At 33.4% G+C, this 15596-nt stretch overlaps 1 protein-coding gene across 2 annotated transcripts in view; it reads right to left on the bottom strand.

Moving 5' to 3' along the window:
- HNF4G (hepatocyte nuclear factor 4 gamma) overlaps window positions 1–15596 on the bottom strand; it is a 45643-nt gene that overhangs the window by 14349 nt on the left and 15698 nt on the right. The window contains exons 1-3 of one of the 2 annotated variants that reach the window (XM_033126835.1): window positions 8913–9099; window positions 5826–6000; window positions 2044–2138 (exon numbers count right to left, since the gene is read on the bottom strand). In XM_033126835.1, coding sequence (XP_032982726.1) covers window positions 2044–2138; window positions 5826–6000; window positions 8913–9048 — 406 coding nt within the window. In that variant the 5' untranslated portion in view covers window positions 9049–9099. Of the gene's footprint in view, window positions 1–2043; window positions 2139–5825; window positions 6001–8912; window positions 9100–15596 lie in introns of those variants that run through there. The other variant, XM_033126836.1, reaches the window with a different exon arrangement.

Raw genomic sequence — 15596 nt, forward strand, 5'->3', positions numbered from 1 at the left:
TATAAAAAGCTTCTAAGGGAACTACAACTACTTGTTTCAGAAAGAAAAGAAAGAATACCATGTCTCCCCAAATTCCTGATTAAAAACTAAGTATTAAAGATAAGGAAGAGTGAAGGGGCCGGGTATTAACCTATGTTTGTCACACGAAGAATAATATAAATCAGATGTCAAAGTTGGATTTCAAAACTTAGAAGATAAAATTAACTGTTTCCCAAAAATAATAAAAACAAGGCCTATGACATTTAAATTAATTAACTTAAGGCCGTACTCTGTTCTGCTGGAAAGCTAAATCATTAAACTATCAGATTATTTTTAATGCATTTCTTTTTTTTATTGTAAAAATCCACTAATTTCTATGCCAAAATCGACAGTATGCCCCAAAGTTATTATTAACTATCAATTCATTAATTTGGAAGAGAAAATACTGAACTTTTTGACTTTAAGAGTGAGTGTAGTCTTTAAGTTGGAATGAATCATTAATATTTTATTTTAAAATTATATTTACTGGTAGCTTGCTCTCCCCCTCTTTTTTTTTTTTTTTTTTTTACAGAAATTGTCATTGATTTTCAGCCTAAACTGATGAAATACATTTGTGGAGATAAAAAATTAAAATGTAAGCCATGGTTTTATAAATTTAATTTACATGATCAATCTCTAGAAAAATGATAAAAGATATTGTGAACATTTGTAACCTTCTTGCTGTCATAGGTTTTGACATAAAACTATGCTTATATACGTTTCCATCTTAAACTAACCTTGACATTATGCTATTATTGTAAATAAGAAATACATCACTACTCTTAAACCCAAAAGTTACTTCCTACTCTATTTAGAAAAACTAATGTATTATTCTATGAATAGTAGAAGACACATTTTCACTATTTTTGAAAACAATTCTTTATTTCTCAAACTGTAAAACTCTTAAAGGAAATATAGGATGGTGATTTGCTTATACTTTTGTAGGAGTAAAGCTGAAGCTCAATTAGAAATGAATGAAGGTGATTGACAAAGTACACAATTAATCCCATAAACTACCCAATATGTCATTGCAAATAAGTCATTTTAAAATAGGAAAGGTGCTTCTCCTCTAATTTTGTGAACTTACACTTGCCTTCTTTTTTGAGACTAGCAACCTGAATGAAACTAATGGAATATTTGTCTATTAAAAATAGTGAGTGACAAAGAAAAAAACTAGTTATCTCCAAGACAGGTTTGAAACACCTCACATTTCTGTAGTACAGTGATTTAACTTAAGTTTTGGATAGTCTGTGAAATAGTTCTGAAAAGTATCTCTTTGTATATGACAGGCATAAACATGTGGCAAAAGTGATAAGTGTAAGTCTTGTCGTGGCTATTCTTGTAGTGTCAAGCATGTAAATGTGTTCAGCACATTTGTTTCTAAGTTAAGCATATTCAGAATGTAGGGTAATATAATCAGATTACTTAATATGTTCAAAATGAAAGTCGAGTATCTAGTCTATGTCTCTGTCCCTTAACAGAATATAAGCTCCCTAAGAGGATTATTCTAGTACATTAACTACTGAAAACTGAGCACCCAGAACCGTGTTTGGAGAGTAGCAGTGCTCAATGAATATTTGTTAAATAAATAAATGAAATCATGAAATGTCAATGTTCTGTTAATGTTTATCAAATAAATAAAGACATTCAATTGTTATTGACAATAAAAATGTGTTTCAAAATGCATTCACAATTTCAACCTATTAATAGAGTCTGCCATTTATCATTTGAACAGGATATTGGAATGTTATTTAGACAACAATTTTGTTGCCAGGTGTAACACAGTAGTGGAAAGAATGGTGTCTGGATTCAAACAGTCATTAGATAAAGACTGGTTGCACCGCTTACGAGCTGGGTGTCAGTGTCTTTGAATAAATTTTTAAGCTCAAAAAACCATAGATGCTTCATTGAGAAAAATTGAGGAAAATCAGAACTCATGTGAAAATGTTTTGATCAAATGAGAATGTGTATATAACATTTTTAATCAGTAATGTTAAGTATCACTATTGCGTTATATATTATTACCTTCTTTTTTCATTCCTGCTCTAAAACACTTTCTTAATCGACAATATCTACATTGATTCCTTTTGTCTTTGTCAACAACACATTGCCGACTGAACCTATAACATAAAAAGAATAAAAGATGTATTAGTTTGCAGAAAGTTATTTATGAAATAAAGCAAATAAAGAGACAAATCGACTTTAAATAAGTATGGTCAAATTTGGCCCAATAGAAAGAATGTATAAGAACAATTATGACTATTCCAGTCTCACAATCAGCATGTACATGGAAATACCAGCCTCACCTCTCATGCAGTCTTTATAATGAAATAAAACTGAATGATATGTCACTTTTGGCCAGTGAGCATGGTCATTTCTTTCATGAGTCACGAAAGCCAAACCTAGTTTTAAACCTTTGGCACATACATTTTAACTGTATCAGAACTCCATTCTGCTGTACGTCCATGCTTTGCTCATTCTAAATATTCTTTGATTAATTTTAAATGTCCCTCACATCCAATTAAAGTTTAACGCCAAACTACTTATCGAGAGGCAGCTGAGAACAGCATTGAGTGTACAGTCTCTGAACAATTAGGTACCACCTCAAACCAACTGAAACGGCTATAATCAAAAAAAAAAAAAAACAACACAAAAAACAGACAATAACAAGTATTGATAGGATGCAGAAAAACTGGAACTGTCACACATTGCTGGTTGTAATACACAATGCTGCAGCTGCTTAGGAAAAAAGTTGGGCAGTTTTGTAAAAAGTTAAACATAGCATTACCATATGAGCCAGCAATTCCGCTCCCAGCTATGTACCCAAGAGGAATGAAAACATAAGTTCACACAAATACTTGTTCACAAATGTCCAGAGCAGCATTATTCATACTAGCTGAAAGGTGGGGACAACCCAAATGTCTATTAGCTGATGAATAAACAAACAGTAGTACACCCACATGATGGATATTATTTTGGGGCAATTAACAAGAATGGAGCACTGATACATGCTACAACATGGATGAACCTTGAAAACACTATTCCAAGTGAAAGAAGTCAGACACAAAAGGCTGCGTATTGTATAATTTAATTTATATCAAATGTCCAGAAGAGGCAGATCTATAGAAACAAAATGTTGCCTCACACCGGTAGGGAGGATACCTGCTAAAGGATAACAGGTTTCTTTATAGGGTGGTGAAAATGTTCTAAGTTGATCGTAGTTATGGTTGCACAATACTGTGGACATACTAAAAAACTGAATTGTACACGTAAAGAAAAAGAGTACAGTCTCTGCAATTAGATCTGAGCTTGATGCCTAGGTCCACCATTCACTCTCCATAGAACTCGAGAATGCTATTTAAGACCCCCAGTTAATTTACAATTGTACGATAAGGAGGACCTACCATAAAAGGTTGTTATGTTAATGTACTTCAAAAACTTTGGGGCAAATGTTAATCATATAGGAAGCAATAACATTTTTTCACAACTCTGGTCTAAAATTACCCATGTGTATTGATGTATCCCTGTTTACTTGTAGTTGATTATTAATGACGAGAATAAAAGAAAATATTTTGTGATCTCTAAAAGAAGATATTTCTTCAAAAAATATGGGTGGCCACGTAAAATTGAATGAATATATAACCTGTGGTAAATGAACTGAGCTAGAAGAGAGATATACTTTCAGGATGAGGAAAAAAGCATTGTTCATTCGGGAATGCATGGCTGAGGTGACTCAGGAGAGGGGACCAAATCAATAAAAACAACAGGAGGGCACACCCTGTTAACATTAAATTAACGCAAAACTGGAATAAACATACTATTAAGCAACTACTGGGTCTAAGATGCAGGTACAGGGGTTAAACAGAGGAATATAACCTACCTCCTCCATTCAAGGAAACTACCATTTAATAGAGTACACATATGGGTTTACAAATAGCCATAATAAATAACATAATGTCAGAAGTAGTGAGACAGTAACTTCAAGTGCTTTGGGAGGGACAGCCCAACTTCAGTGTGATGGAACAGTTAGTATGGACATGGCATTTGTAAATCTAAAGAAATGGATAAATGTGAGACCAGGAACACGTGATCTTAAGAAACCTTTATACCTCTGAACTTGCATCACTATAGCAACTATTTTCCAAATGGAACATCATAACATTTGCTTAATAGCAAAATATGTAAAGAAGGCGAAGGTGGCAGCAATACTCGTGATGGGAAGGTTTGAGGAGTTCAACTGTATACGCTGTTGGAATATTCTTTAAACTTCCAAAAGTGGCTATGGGAACACTCTTTTCCCTCTTTTCCCAGACAGGAAGGGGGGAATCTTGATTTCACAATGCTTTGTGCTGATATGCTATTGATTCTTAAACTTTTTTGGTGGATTTAGTTGTTCGGATCAGCATTTTTCATATATATGTATTTCTCTTTTTACAGAACACAAGGGTCAAGGGTTGTTTACATGTTACTTTATATATATTTTAGTTGATAATTTTGGAAATATACTTGGTCTACTTTTTACCTTTAGAGTTTTGATATATAGAGAGGGTGACAACAAAAATGTATACACATTTTCAGAAAGGAAAAAAACTGCATTAAAATTGTAATAATATATACCAATAACAAAAGATGACTACAAATCATATTTGACTTCTGCAATTACAAGAGGTGCTCATCAGCAGAGGTTACCATCAGCATAATTTTAATACAGATTTTTCTTTTCTTAAAACGTGCATACATTTTTTTGGCACCCTCTGTATAAATGCAAGACCCATCTAAATATTATTTTTCATTTACCAAATAGGTTTCAAAATGAATGATTTACATTTTTTTGACCTACTAAGCTGCCCAGTAAAAATTATTACAGAACACTAGTTATATATTTGAGAAGTTATATATTAACTTTTTCATACTCCTAGAAATCAAATGACATCATATTGTGAAAGAATTAACTTCTTTCCAAATATCCAACTTTTTCCTAAAACAACATAACATTGATAGAAAAAACGCAGATATTTTTCTCTTATAATCAGTCATTATTAATAGCCCATATTTAGCATAGATATAATCTGCATTTGAGAACTTTCATTCTGAACACTCAGTGTGGAAGTATCTAACCCTAAATTGTGCTATAGTGTTGACTAGATAATTTTAAAAAATACAAAAGAACATCCTACTAGAAATAAGTTAAATAAGTTTTACATAAAACATTAAATTCAAAGGCAAAAGAATGGTGGCATGCAAATACATATAAAATTTCAGGACTGAAAATTTACTTTCATTCATTATCAGGAACAAGCTACCAAAATCATCTACACTTTTATAATTTCAGGATGTAACAATGCTAAAAATATAAAATCAATATGCAGAAAAATAAACACATTGTGAAACCATTTAAATACAGATTTAAATATGTCTATTGGTATATGAACATGTGGTAAAACAATAAAAAAACACAAGGAAAAGACTGTAATAGTAATTGCCTCTGGGAAAGAGGGGAGAAAGAAAGCGACAAGGGAGGTGTCCAGTAGGCTCCAACTATATTGGTCTAAGTTGGGGTGGTGAGAATGTGGATTTCTTTATATACGTTTTATAAGTCTGAATGTTTCATAAAATAAAAAAGAAGAACCACCGGTGTGAATGCACCCTGCACACACACCCACACATCCTCACTCTTACTGTAGCTCGTAGATTGTGTGCTTAGAGTTACAGAAACACAGAAGCTCTGAATTTCATTCCCTGACTTCTGGCACGCCATTCTGGAACACCTCTAAAGAGCACTTTCCCAAGAGGAGCGTTTCAGGTACCTGCAGGAATAGACGTGACTCTTGCGGATACTGCGCCGGAAGAAGCCCTTGCAGCCATCACAGCTGGAGGCTCCATAGTGTTTTCCCGTCGCTCTGTCCCCACAGATAGCACACAGACAGTTGAGACCGTTGTCTGTGGTATTCATACTTGTTGTCTCTGGGGCAGAACTATCTCCTAAAGTTAAGGGAAAAAAAAAAAAGAAAAAGAAGAAGAAGGAAGAGTAGAGTTTGAGTTACTACTGAATCTTTCTAGTTGAAATCGCCCTATTAAATATTCATAGGCTTGAGATAGTCCATTCCTTGGCTTCTTGGAGGCTCCACGCCACTGCTCTCCTTTTAACCCCCAGCTGCTTCTGCCAGTCTCCATTCCAATTCCCCCTCTCCTATTTCTGACGATTAAACTTTGGGACACTGTAGGGATCCATCCTCCAACTACACTCTTTCCCAAGGGAAGCTCATCCAGTCCCATTGCAGTAAATGGTAACTGTATGGTGAAAATCCCCCAGTTTTATCTGTAACTCTGATGTCTCCCACGGGTATCAGTCTGAAATGCCCAAACACATATTTAACAACTTCACTTTGAAGTTTAATAGGAATTGCAAATTCATGTATAAAAATAGAACTCTGATTTTTCCCCTGGAACATTTTTCCTTCAGTCTTCCTTACATCAGTCAGTGGTACCATCTAATTCTGAGGGCCAGTAACCTGCGAGCATTCACTAAATACATCCCATCGCTCATATGCAACCCAACAGTGAATATGTTTTAAATATATATCAAATCCGTAACTTTTCACCCTTTCACTACGACCACCCTTATCTAACTGCCCATCTTTCCATTGGATCATTACAGTAGCCTCATATCTAATCTCTCTCCTTTCACCCTCGGTCTCCTATAGCTTATGAGCCCAAAGCCCCCAAAGTGCTCCTGGTATAAGAAAGTCACATCTGTCAGCCTTCTGCATCCAACCCTTAGGTGCAGATCCGTCTTACCTTGGCCACTGAAGCTGTGCATGATAAATGCCCCCCTCTCACCTCTCTGATCCCATTACCTGGTACCGTTTTTCACCCTGTTCATTATTCTCCAGCAATGTTGTTCCCCACCCGCCCTTAAAATTTGTTCCCATCTCAGAATCTCAAGAAAGTCTTCAAGAATTTCTTCCAGCTGGCTCTCTAGCTTCTGTTCACATCTGACATTTTCTATGAGACCTTCTCTGAACACACTTCTAAAAGAGTCACTTCCATCTGCCCTACAAATAGAACCTAGAACCCTGCTTACATGTTTTTAAATAACTGCTTCATTGTCTAAAATTATATTCTGTATCGGTCTGCTCATGTAGCCATCTATGTCCATGAATACAAACTTCATGACGTAAGAGAAGTTATTTGTCTCCTGCACCCCTCTCTGCCTTCTCGCTCTTAGAACTAAAGTGGGCATCTAATACATCGTTTTGAAGGAAGAGGCTTAAAAGAATCCACAAAAATATTTTAACTTCAATATTTCTTAAATGAGTCACTGTGGTTGATTACACCTTTAAAAATCTGTATGTACTCAAAAGACATTGACTATATAAGGTAATGTATTTTTCAATTTTAATTTATCACAAATTGTCTAATATAGTAACAATTCATTATTATATCTTCAATATGACAAAAACTAAAATTAAAGATTGCCAAGTCTCAATTATATTCTGTGACAGCACATGTATTCTACTTACTAATACTTCTGAGTAGACAAATGTTATCACGTATAATTTCATAAGGTAAAAAAAAAAAACTTAATGAGAATATGTTTAAGGTTAACCATGTGACATAAAATTTAAAGCTGGGGATTTCTCTTTTGGTACATAAACAAAATAGATATTAGAAATACAGTAGTTACAAGTGCTAAGTATTGACTGCATTCTGGAGATTATACGGAAATAGGAAAAAAATGAATTCTTGCTTTAAGTTAATGTCATGCTTATATATTATTAACAACATTATTACAAGAAAACTAGTTAAACATCACTTTGAAAAGTCAGCTGCTTTAGTGAATATTTATGATAAACCTGTCGCTACTATTGAACAATCTACAGTCTTTAAGATAATCATGATTCTATTGAGATAAATATTCTATGAAATATCTCTAATCAAACCTAAATACAAAGAATCAAGAGTGACTTGCTATAATTTGCACTATTGGTTGATTTTAACTGTCTCTGTGCTCAATTTCCGAATTCATCTTCTGACAATTAAAAAACAAATCATCCCATTAATAATATAGCAGAGTACAACATTAAGATATTCTGTGTACAAGATACATTTTCAAGCCTGAATTAAACACACACACACACACACAATCCTCCAATGTATACATAATTAGTAGATTTTAGGAGTTCTCTCAACTACAACTAATCTTGGGCGATATTTTTACCTAAAGAAGAAATTTAAAGTCAATAGTAAACTGTGTTATATAAAGACATGAACCCTAAACAATTCATGTCTTATTCAAAGTTAAAATGTTACAGTAGATAAATACCAAGAGCTTTGTGAGGCTAAACATTAGCTTGTCAAGTGGGGTTACAATATAAACCTTTTATTTCCTTTCATATTTGTGTTCAGTGGAAAAACTTGATCGTAATTTTTAATGCAGTTTCTCATCAGCAGCAATTGAAAGTCGAAGTAATTGAAAGGAGGAGGCAACCAGTAAAACTCTCCAGTGTTCTATGAAAACTTCGTTCCATATGTCATTTTAAATACTACATAGAAAACATACTTTATAGTCATTCTGTCGATATCACTTATTACCATGATTTACAGTAAATAAAATAACTGCTGAAACTATTCTTTTTACCTAACTGGCCCATGACAGAATTCTGAGGTTACTTTATTAGACGTAACGAGGCTTTTTCTATCTCTAACATAAAATAGGTATAGCATGATTCATTCAAATTTTGTGACAAAGTACAAAAGCTCAGATTTGTGGCCTTAAAAAGCAAGCCCTGAAGTTTCCAGCAATGAAACCCGGGGCTACCACCTGGAAAGCTCAGTTTTTCTTCTCCCACTATACTTAATTTATATATCTTTACAAGCAGATGAGAACTCACCATTTGAATTATATAGAATCTGCATAGTTTCAAACTCCAAAGTTGTATACGTTGGGTCCAAAACTTCACTGTAATTCGCCATATCCATGTCCAGGACCGGTTCCGATACCCTCATCATTGATTGAGAAACACACATACAAGTGCCAGCACAGGCCCAGCGTGTGTGATGGCTGTTGGGCTTTCAATCTGTGAGTGATAACCCAAAGTTAACTGTAACTGAGTGACTTATGTGCTGCAGTGGGAGGAGCTACAAAACTGGAACGCCTTCAGCAGGCCATATTCTGCTTCTTATTCTTTTATGGCATAGAAAGCAATTCCTTATGATAATATTGGAATGCTTCGTGGAAACACCTTATCTGAAATGCTTACTGGACTAACGTGATTTCCTAAATTGATTGCCACGAGGCAATAAATGATGTCATTCAGAGGCTTAAAAATAGAAAAGAGAATCTCTCAGGTTTTAAACTGTAATTATTACTTGATTTAGCCCACGCAAACCACTGAAATCACACACCACATGTTCTGAAAGATGGGACTTTACAGTTATAAATTTGATAAGTCAAGACTGTAAGGTAACCCTTAACACTTAACATAAGCCCTTCACAATTTCAAGGTTTTTTTTTTTTTTTACCTGTATAGTAAAACTAACTTTGTTTATGTTGGAATGAAACGAATTTGTAATTTGAAATGACAGGGATTTATGACATATTCCAGTCGCAGCCTGGGCATAACCTAATAAGGTCTTTAACATATTATCTTTAACTATCAATTTATGAGCCTGTGTCCCTTGCATATGTACAAACTTCCCAAGGGCAGAAGTATAATTGATAGTCTACTGCAGGCATTCAATAAATAATTGTGACATGAATAAAGTTTCATTTCTTTTGACTCCTGATGCTTTATTACATCCTAGGCATGAACCTGAAATAAAATGATCCCTAACGTGTGACTCTACACAATCCCATCACCAACTTTCTCACACCTAACATCCATACAGCCCATGATATCTTTTACGTCTACATGTAACAAAGAGCATTGAGAAAATAATACTCAATGGTTATATTTTACTTCTGAGAATATGCTTATTGATTTTATCTTCCAAGAAAGAACTCCACTCACATTTACATTATAATGTCAATTTCATTTTCCACATTTGTTAAAGATTAGTACAAAGAAATATTTCTTATTCCATTTCTTAAAACCATAAAAATGTAGTATCGAAATTATTTTATTTTTCATCTGGCCAGGCTGGTCTCTTAAAATAAACTCAAAACCACGTGAAGAATGGGGAAGAAATTAGCAGAGTCAAGTGAGTAGTCAGACTCACTCAATGAGTGATCCCTGGAACCCCTACCGTTGCCCTCACATTCTGTAGCACTCGTAATTGTGACGATAGTATTTGGGGGATAAATTTTAGGGACTGATTTTTCTTTAGTGAAGCCTAATTAGAATCTGACTAAGGGAGACGCTGGGCACAGAGATAGTGCAGAAAGGCAGATTTCATCACGCTACTCAAAATGGCGTGATTTAAAATATAAACTTTTTTATTTCAGGAATTTTCTATTTAGTATTTTTGGACCATGTCTAACTGAAACTGTAGAAAGCAAAACCAGGGATTGGGGAGTGAGGGGCTACTTGTTAGCTCAGGAGAACAGCAGTGTCACAGTTTTATTGTTCTACTCCCATCCCTTGCACGGGGGTGGCATTCTCTGGGGTTAGGGCATCCTATTCCAAGGTGGAAGGGGCTAGATTCGTCTCAGCACACATCCCAATGTTGCCACCAGCAATTCATCAGAGCTAGCTTTCAAGATGAAACCTGTTTCCCATCCATGATACTGTCAATTATTTTCTCCATTTTATAGAGTAAAAGCTTGAGAATTTCCAGAAGATATAGCAGATCCAAATAGCAGGCCTATCTCCTCAAGTGGGCAGTTTGTCTTTCTAATGATATTTGCTGTGGAAGCACACAGAGAATGCAGTCAGCCTCAGTCTAGTAAATGGAAGATTCTCTTTAGTTTTTTGTTTTTATATTTTTTCTCAAAGAAATTGCAAAGTAGAGTAGAAGTCCTCTTTACTTAAATTCTTGGATTGATAATTTACTGAACTGGTTAAGTAAATAAAATAATTAAAATAGAGAAACATAAATATGGCATATTCATACTTAATAGTGCATGTGACATAAATATGTATAATTGTCACTCTTTTATTGGAAAACAAAGACCTTTTTTGAATAAGAATCCACTGCTTGAGATTATTAATTTTTAAAAATAAATCCCATACACTGCCTTTGATTTCTCGTATGTTTTTAATGGAGAACAAAGTAAAAGCTCTCTGTAAAGCCACTTGAATGCAGACGCCTACTAGAATTGTACACTTTTTTCAAAATATTTTAATGAACTTGCTTTTATCGACTTCCAAAGTATTTCCCTTCGTTTTTATAGGGAAAAAAATATCTTTTAACACTCATATTTCATCAGATTATGCAATGTTTAACTAAATTATGACATGAACGAACACGAACAAATGGCATGAACGTCATAGGTAACAAATACAAGTGACCCTTGATAACTATGTAAAGTTGGTGAGAGGCTCAGGGGACATGGCAGCACTATTCTCAATAGCGAAGATGGAAACAATATAAATGTCCATCAATGGATGAATGAACAAGAAAATTCCGGTATACAATGGAATACTATGCAGCCTTAAAAAGGAGTGAACTGCTGAAACATATCTGGGTGTGGGTGAACCTTAAAAAAATTCTGCGACGGAAACTAAGCCACTCACAGGAAGTCAGAACTGCATTAAGTCTACAGTAGTCAAACTCATGAATTCAGAGAGGAATAAAGGTTGCCAGGCTACAGGGGGAGGGAGAAATGGGAGTTACTAATCAAAGGGTAGAAAATTTCAGTTAAGCAAGATGACTAAGCTCTAGAGACTTGCTGTATGACATTGTACCAGTCAAAAAGAATGTATTGGACACTTAAAAATTTGTTAAAAGGGCAGATCTCATGTAAAATGCTCTTACTAAAATAAAATATAAAATAAATAAAATAAAATGAAATAGAAAGATTTATGAAGAACCAAACTGCATCATGGGAAATGTCATCAGAGAAATGTAACATAAAACAATTAATACTCTTAATAAAAAATGGTGACTGCTACTGAAGGAAGTTAGTCTATCCTGGAAACTAATTATTATGTTCCACAAAGGAAGTTGAGAGCCTGAATTAAACGGGGAACTTGGCTAAGTGGAGAGTGTGAGCTTCTCATGTATTGATTTTAAATGAGATAACTGTATTCATAAATTAATTTATATTCCTCCTTAGGACCAAACACTGCTCCCTACCTCTAAAATTAATCAAGCTAAATTCAGGATATTTTTATTATATTTGCTTAAAGAGGAGTAGGAAGGTCAACGAGGAGGATGAGAATGATAAGAAAGAAGGACCAAAAGAAGAAAATGTCGCAGAGAAACAATTTTAGTCATGGTGACTTTTGAATTTTTAATTATGCATCATAACACAAACAAGTGTGACACACTAGTATTTTTGGTGTTTTCCATTCAATAGTGATTGTGGAATTTTCATAAGCAAATTTGATTTTTGGAAACATGTTCATGGTACAATAATTGAACAAAATAAAATTACACAATTTAATTGTATAAATCTTAGATATATGAAATAGTGAAGGTACTTTTTTATATATTTTTCACATTAAAATTTAGTTATTTTAAGGAAAGGAACAAAGGGATACTACTCAGTAGTTTTTCATTATTACTTCATCAGGTACTTCTTATGAGTAAATTCATTAAGGCAACATTAGATCAGAAAATTAAGTAGTTACAAGAAAAACTTTATTAATTTTCTTAGGTGATATACAACCAATTATCCTTAAATAAATGCAACCTAATATTACTACACCCTACATTCAACATAAATTTATGAGTACTTTCAAGTTTACTTCTAAAGGTTTAATTGGGAAAAACATCAAATATCCATGCTAATTATTAAGACAGTCATTTAAAATAATAAGTAGCAAAAAATATCCTAAAATGAAATACATAAACTTAATTTATGTCCAAAAATATAAAAATACAGAGGGTGCCAACAAAAAATGTAAACATATTTTAAGAAAGGACAAAACTGTTTTAAAATTACACTGATGGTAACCACTTTGAGCACCTTTCGTAATTGCAGAAGTCAAATGTGACTTGTGTTCATCTTTTGTTATCGGTATATATTGAGTATTATAATTTTAATACAGCTTTTCCTCTCTTAAAATGTGTGTATATTTTTTTGGCATCCCTCTGTACATGATAAACTCTACTGAAAATCTCTTGTAATGGAGGTCACTTTGCAGTATCTGTTCTGTAAGCTTACCAAAATATTACTGTTCTTAGTGTGATCTTGTGGTTTGCAGGCTAAGATGGACCTTCTTAGTGCTCGTCACGTCAAATACCCCAGAAAGACAGTATTATTTACAGATAAAAGGTTGATTTTAAATAGTATAGCTAACGTTCCTGAAAAAATGTTTCTCTCAGAGCAATGGTTCTCTAAACTGGTTAGTGAAATATGATATTTAAATTCCTTTAGAGCAACATAACAAAAAATGAAAACAACAGTGTTTTTAAAAAAAACAACTCATTCACTATTGACTATTCTAGATAATAGCAGAAACATTTCTATCTTATCTGCAAGACTATTAAGTCTGTTAAATTGTTCTATACTTTATATTTGATTTAATCATTCCTACATAGCGTGATTTAAAATAGAAAACAGGCTAATAAAAATCAAGGTTATTTTCATAAAAGATTTTTCATGAAAATAATTTGGAATGTTAATATCAATATTAAAAGATTTTATTTTAAAGTGACAGTTAATAAAGTTTGTTCTGTAAACTTATCCCTTGAAGATTACTTTTCATCATCCAAAATGTATGTACTAATCCCAAAAGCACATTAGTAGTTTCTCTGGTTTCCATATTTCACTTTTTCAAGTATGAAGATTACACACAAAGTTACACTAAAAGTTAGATGAAGAAAAATGACAATCCAAATCTACCCAGTGTATTTATCAGTGTAAACAGGAAACCAGTAAGTGGAAAACTCTATGCAATAACATGGTTTATTAATTCAAAGCAAAACCACCTTTCATTTCTTAAAAAAAAAAAACAACCGAAAACACCTCAATTAAAAACAAAAACACATTATTTCCTTGCTGTCACTGCCTTAATCTAACCATTATTCCTCTTTTGAAATAGAAATCTTGTCTTTCCTCCATCGTACTTTTGATGAGGGAAAATAAGCATATTAAAAAATTCAGACAAACAAATATAGGCATTTTAACCTTCAAAGCATGTTGTTATCACTGACAAGCAAAGAAGGAAGTTTGAAATTGGCTGTAATAATGGGATTCTATTTTCTAAGAGCTTCACGGGTCCTTTCTTAAAGTCCAAGTTATATATCATTTTTAGATAAACAAAAACAATTTTTCCTTGTCTTTTTTTTTTCCCCCTCCTTCGATCGAGCCGATTGGTCATGTAGTAACTAGCAAAACCATATAACTCATCCTGTCATTGAAACAAAAGTGATTCCGAAATACCAAAAGATGTCCAGTATTATTTTTGAAACATACTTCTATCCTAGAATTGCTGAAAATTTTTAAAATTTAAACTGAATGTACAAAGATTTTGTTTACATATTTTTATAATTCTCCCTACATGATAATCATTCTATAGCTTATTGTTCATTCCTACCGTTTTTTCATCCACGACTATAGTTCATGAAAACAATTTTATATTCTTATTTTAGATCCATCTTTAATCTGATCGATGCAAACAACTCATACCATTACTAAAAAATGCTGTTTTATAGTAAAATCTAAATAAATTGGAGAGAGATACACAGCATCTTATGAAAGAGCTGAATTAGTTCAGAAATATGTTACTAGTCTTTACAATATTTATGATTTACCTCAACTATTCATATTTTTATTTCCTCACTAAGACATCAGATTATTGCAAAAACTAGATATACAAATAAATGTAAAACCCAAAACTAAAGGGTGGAAACTGTACTATAATTCAATCAGTGGTTCTCAGGATAGACAAAAGGCGGACTGCACGGCAGAGACCTAAATATAACCAAGAAAATACTCTGAAGAAAAGCTTAGAGGTGATATGAGAAATCTGCATTTATTAAATTCACCCCCAAGGTCAGTTGCCTTGTGATTCCAAACAGACTCTCCTTTTCAGAAGATAAGGAGCTGATTAGCACTAAATTATTAACTGGAATATAGATATACTGGTAGGGAAAAGAAAAAAAAAAGTCTGCATATAAGAAACATGTTAGGATTTGACAGTCACCATTTCTGCATTTCCTTTTACAATGGGTATTATCATCGTTGCTGCTGCACAGTCAGCAAGGTTAGAATATTTCAGATTGTGGTGGCATTCTGATACCAAAGTTGCTGCATTATGCAAAATGACGGAAAGGAAATTATCAGGTTGGGCCAGTAGCTATTTCAAATAGGTTCTGAAGAGGGATAATTTTTAATAAAAATAGGGGCTGTTTTACTCTGCTGAGTGCATAGTTAGATTCGAACATTTTGAACAAATGTATTATAGTGACGGTTTAAACTTTAGCATCTAGGAGCCAAATACACACACACTCATACATACATATAT

This window comes from Rhinolophus ferrumequinum, chromosome 14 (assembly GCF_004115265.2).
Source record: "Rhinolophus ferrumequinum isolate MPI-CBG mRhiFer1 chromosome 14, mRhiFer1_v1.p, whole genome shotgun sequence".
Classification (NCBI taxonomy): Eukaryota; Metazoa; Chordata; class Mammalia; order Chiroptera; family Rhinolophidae; genus Rhinolophus; species Rhinolophus ferrumequinum.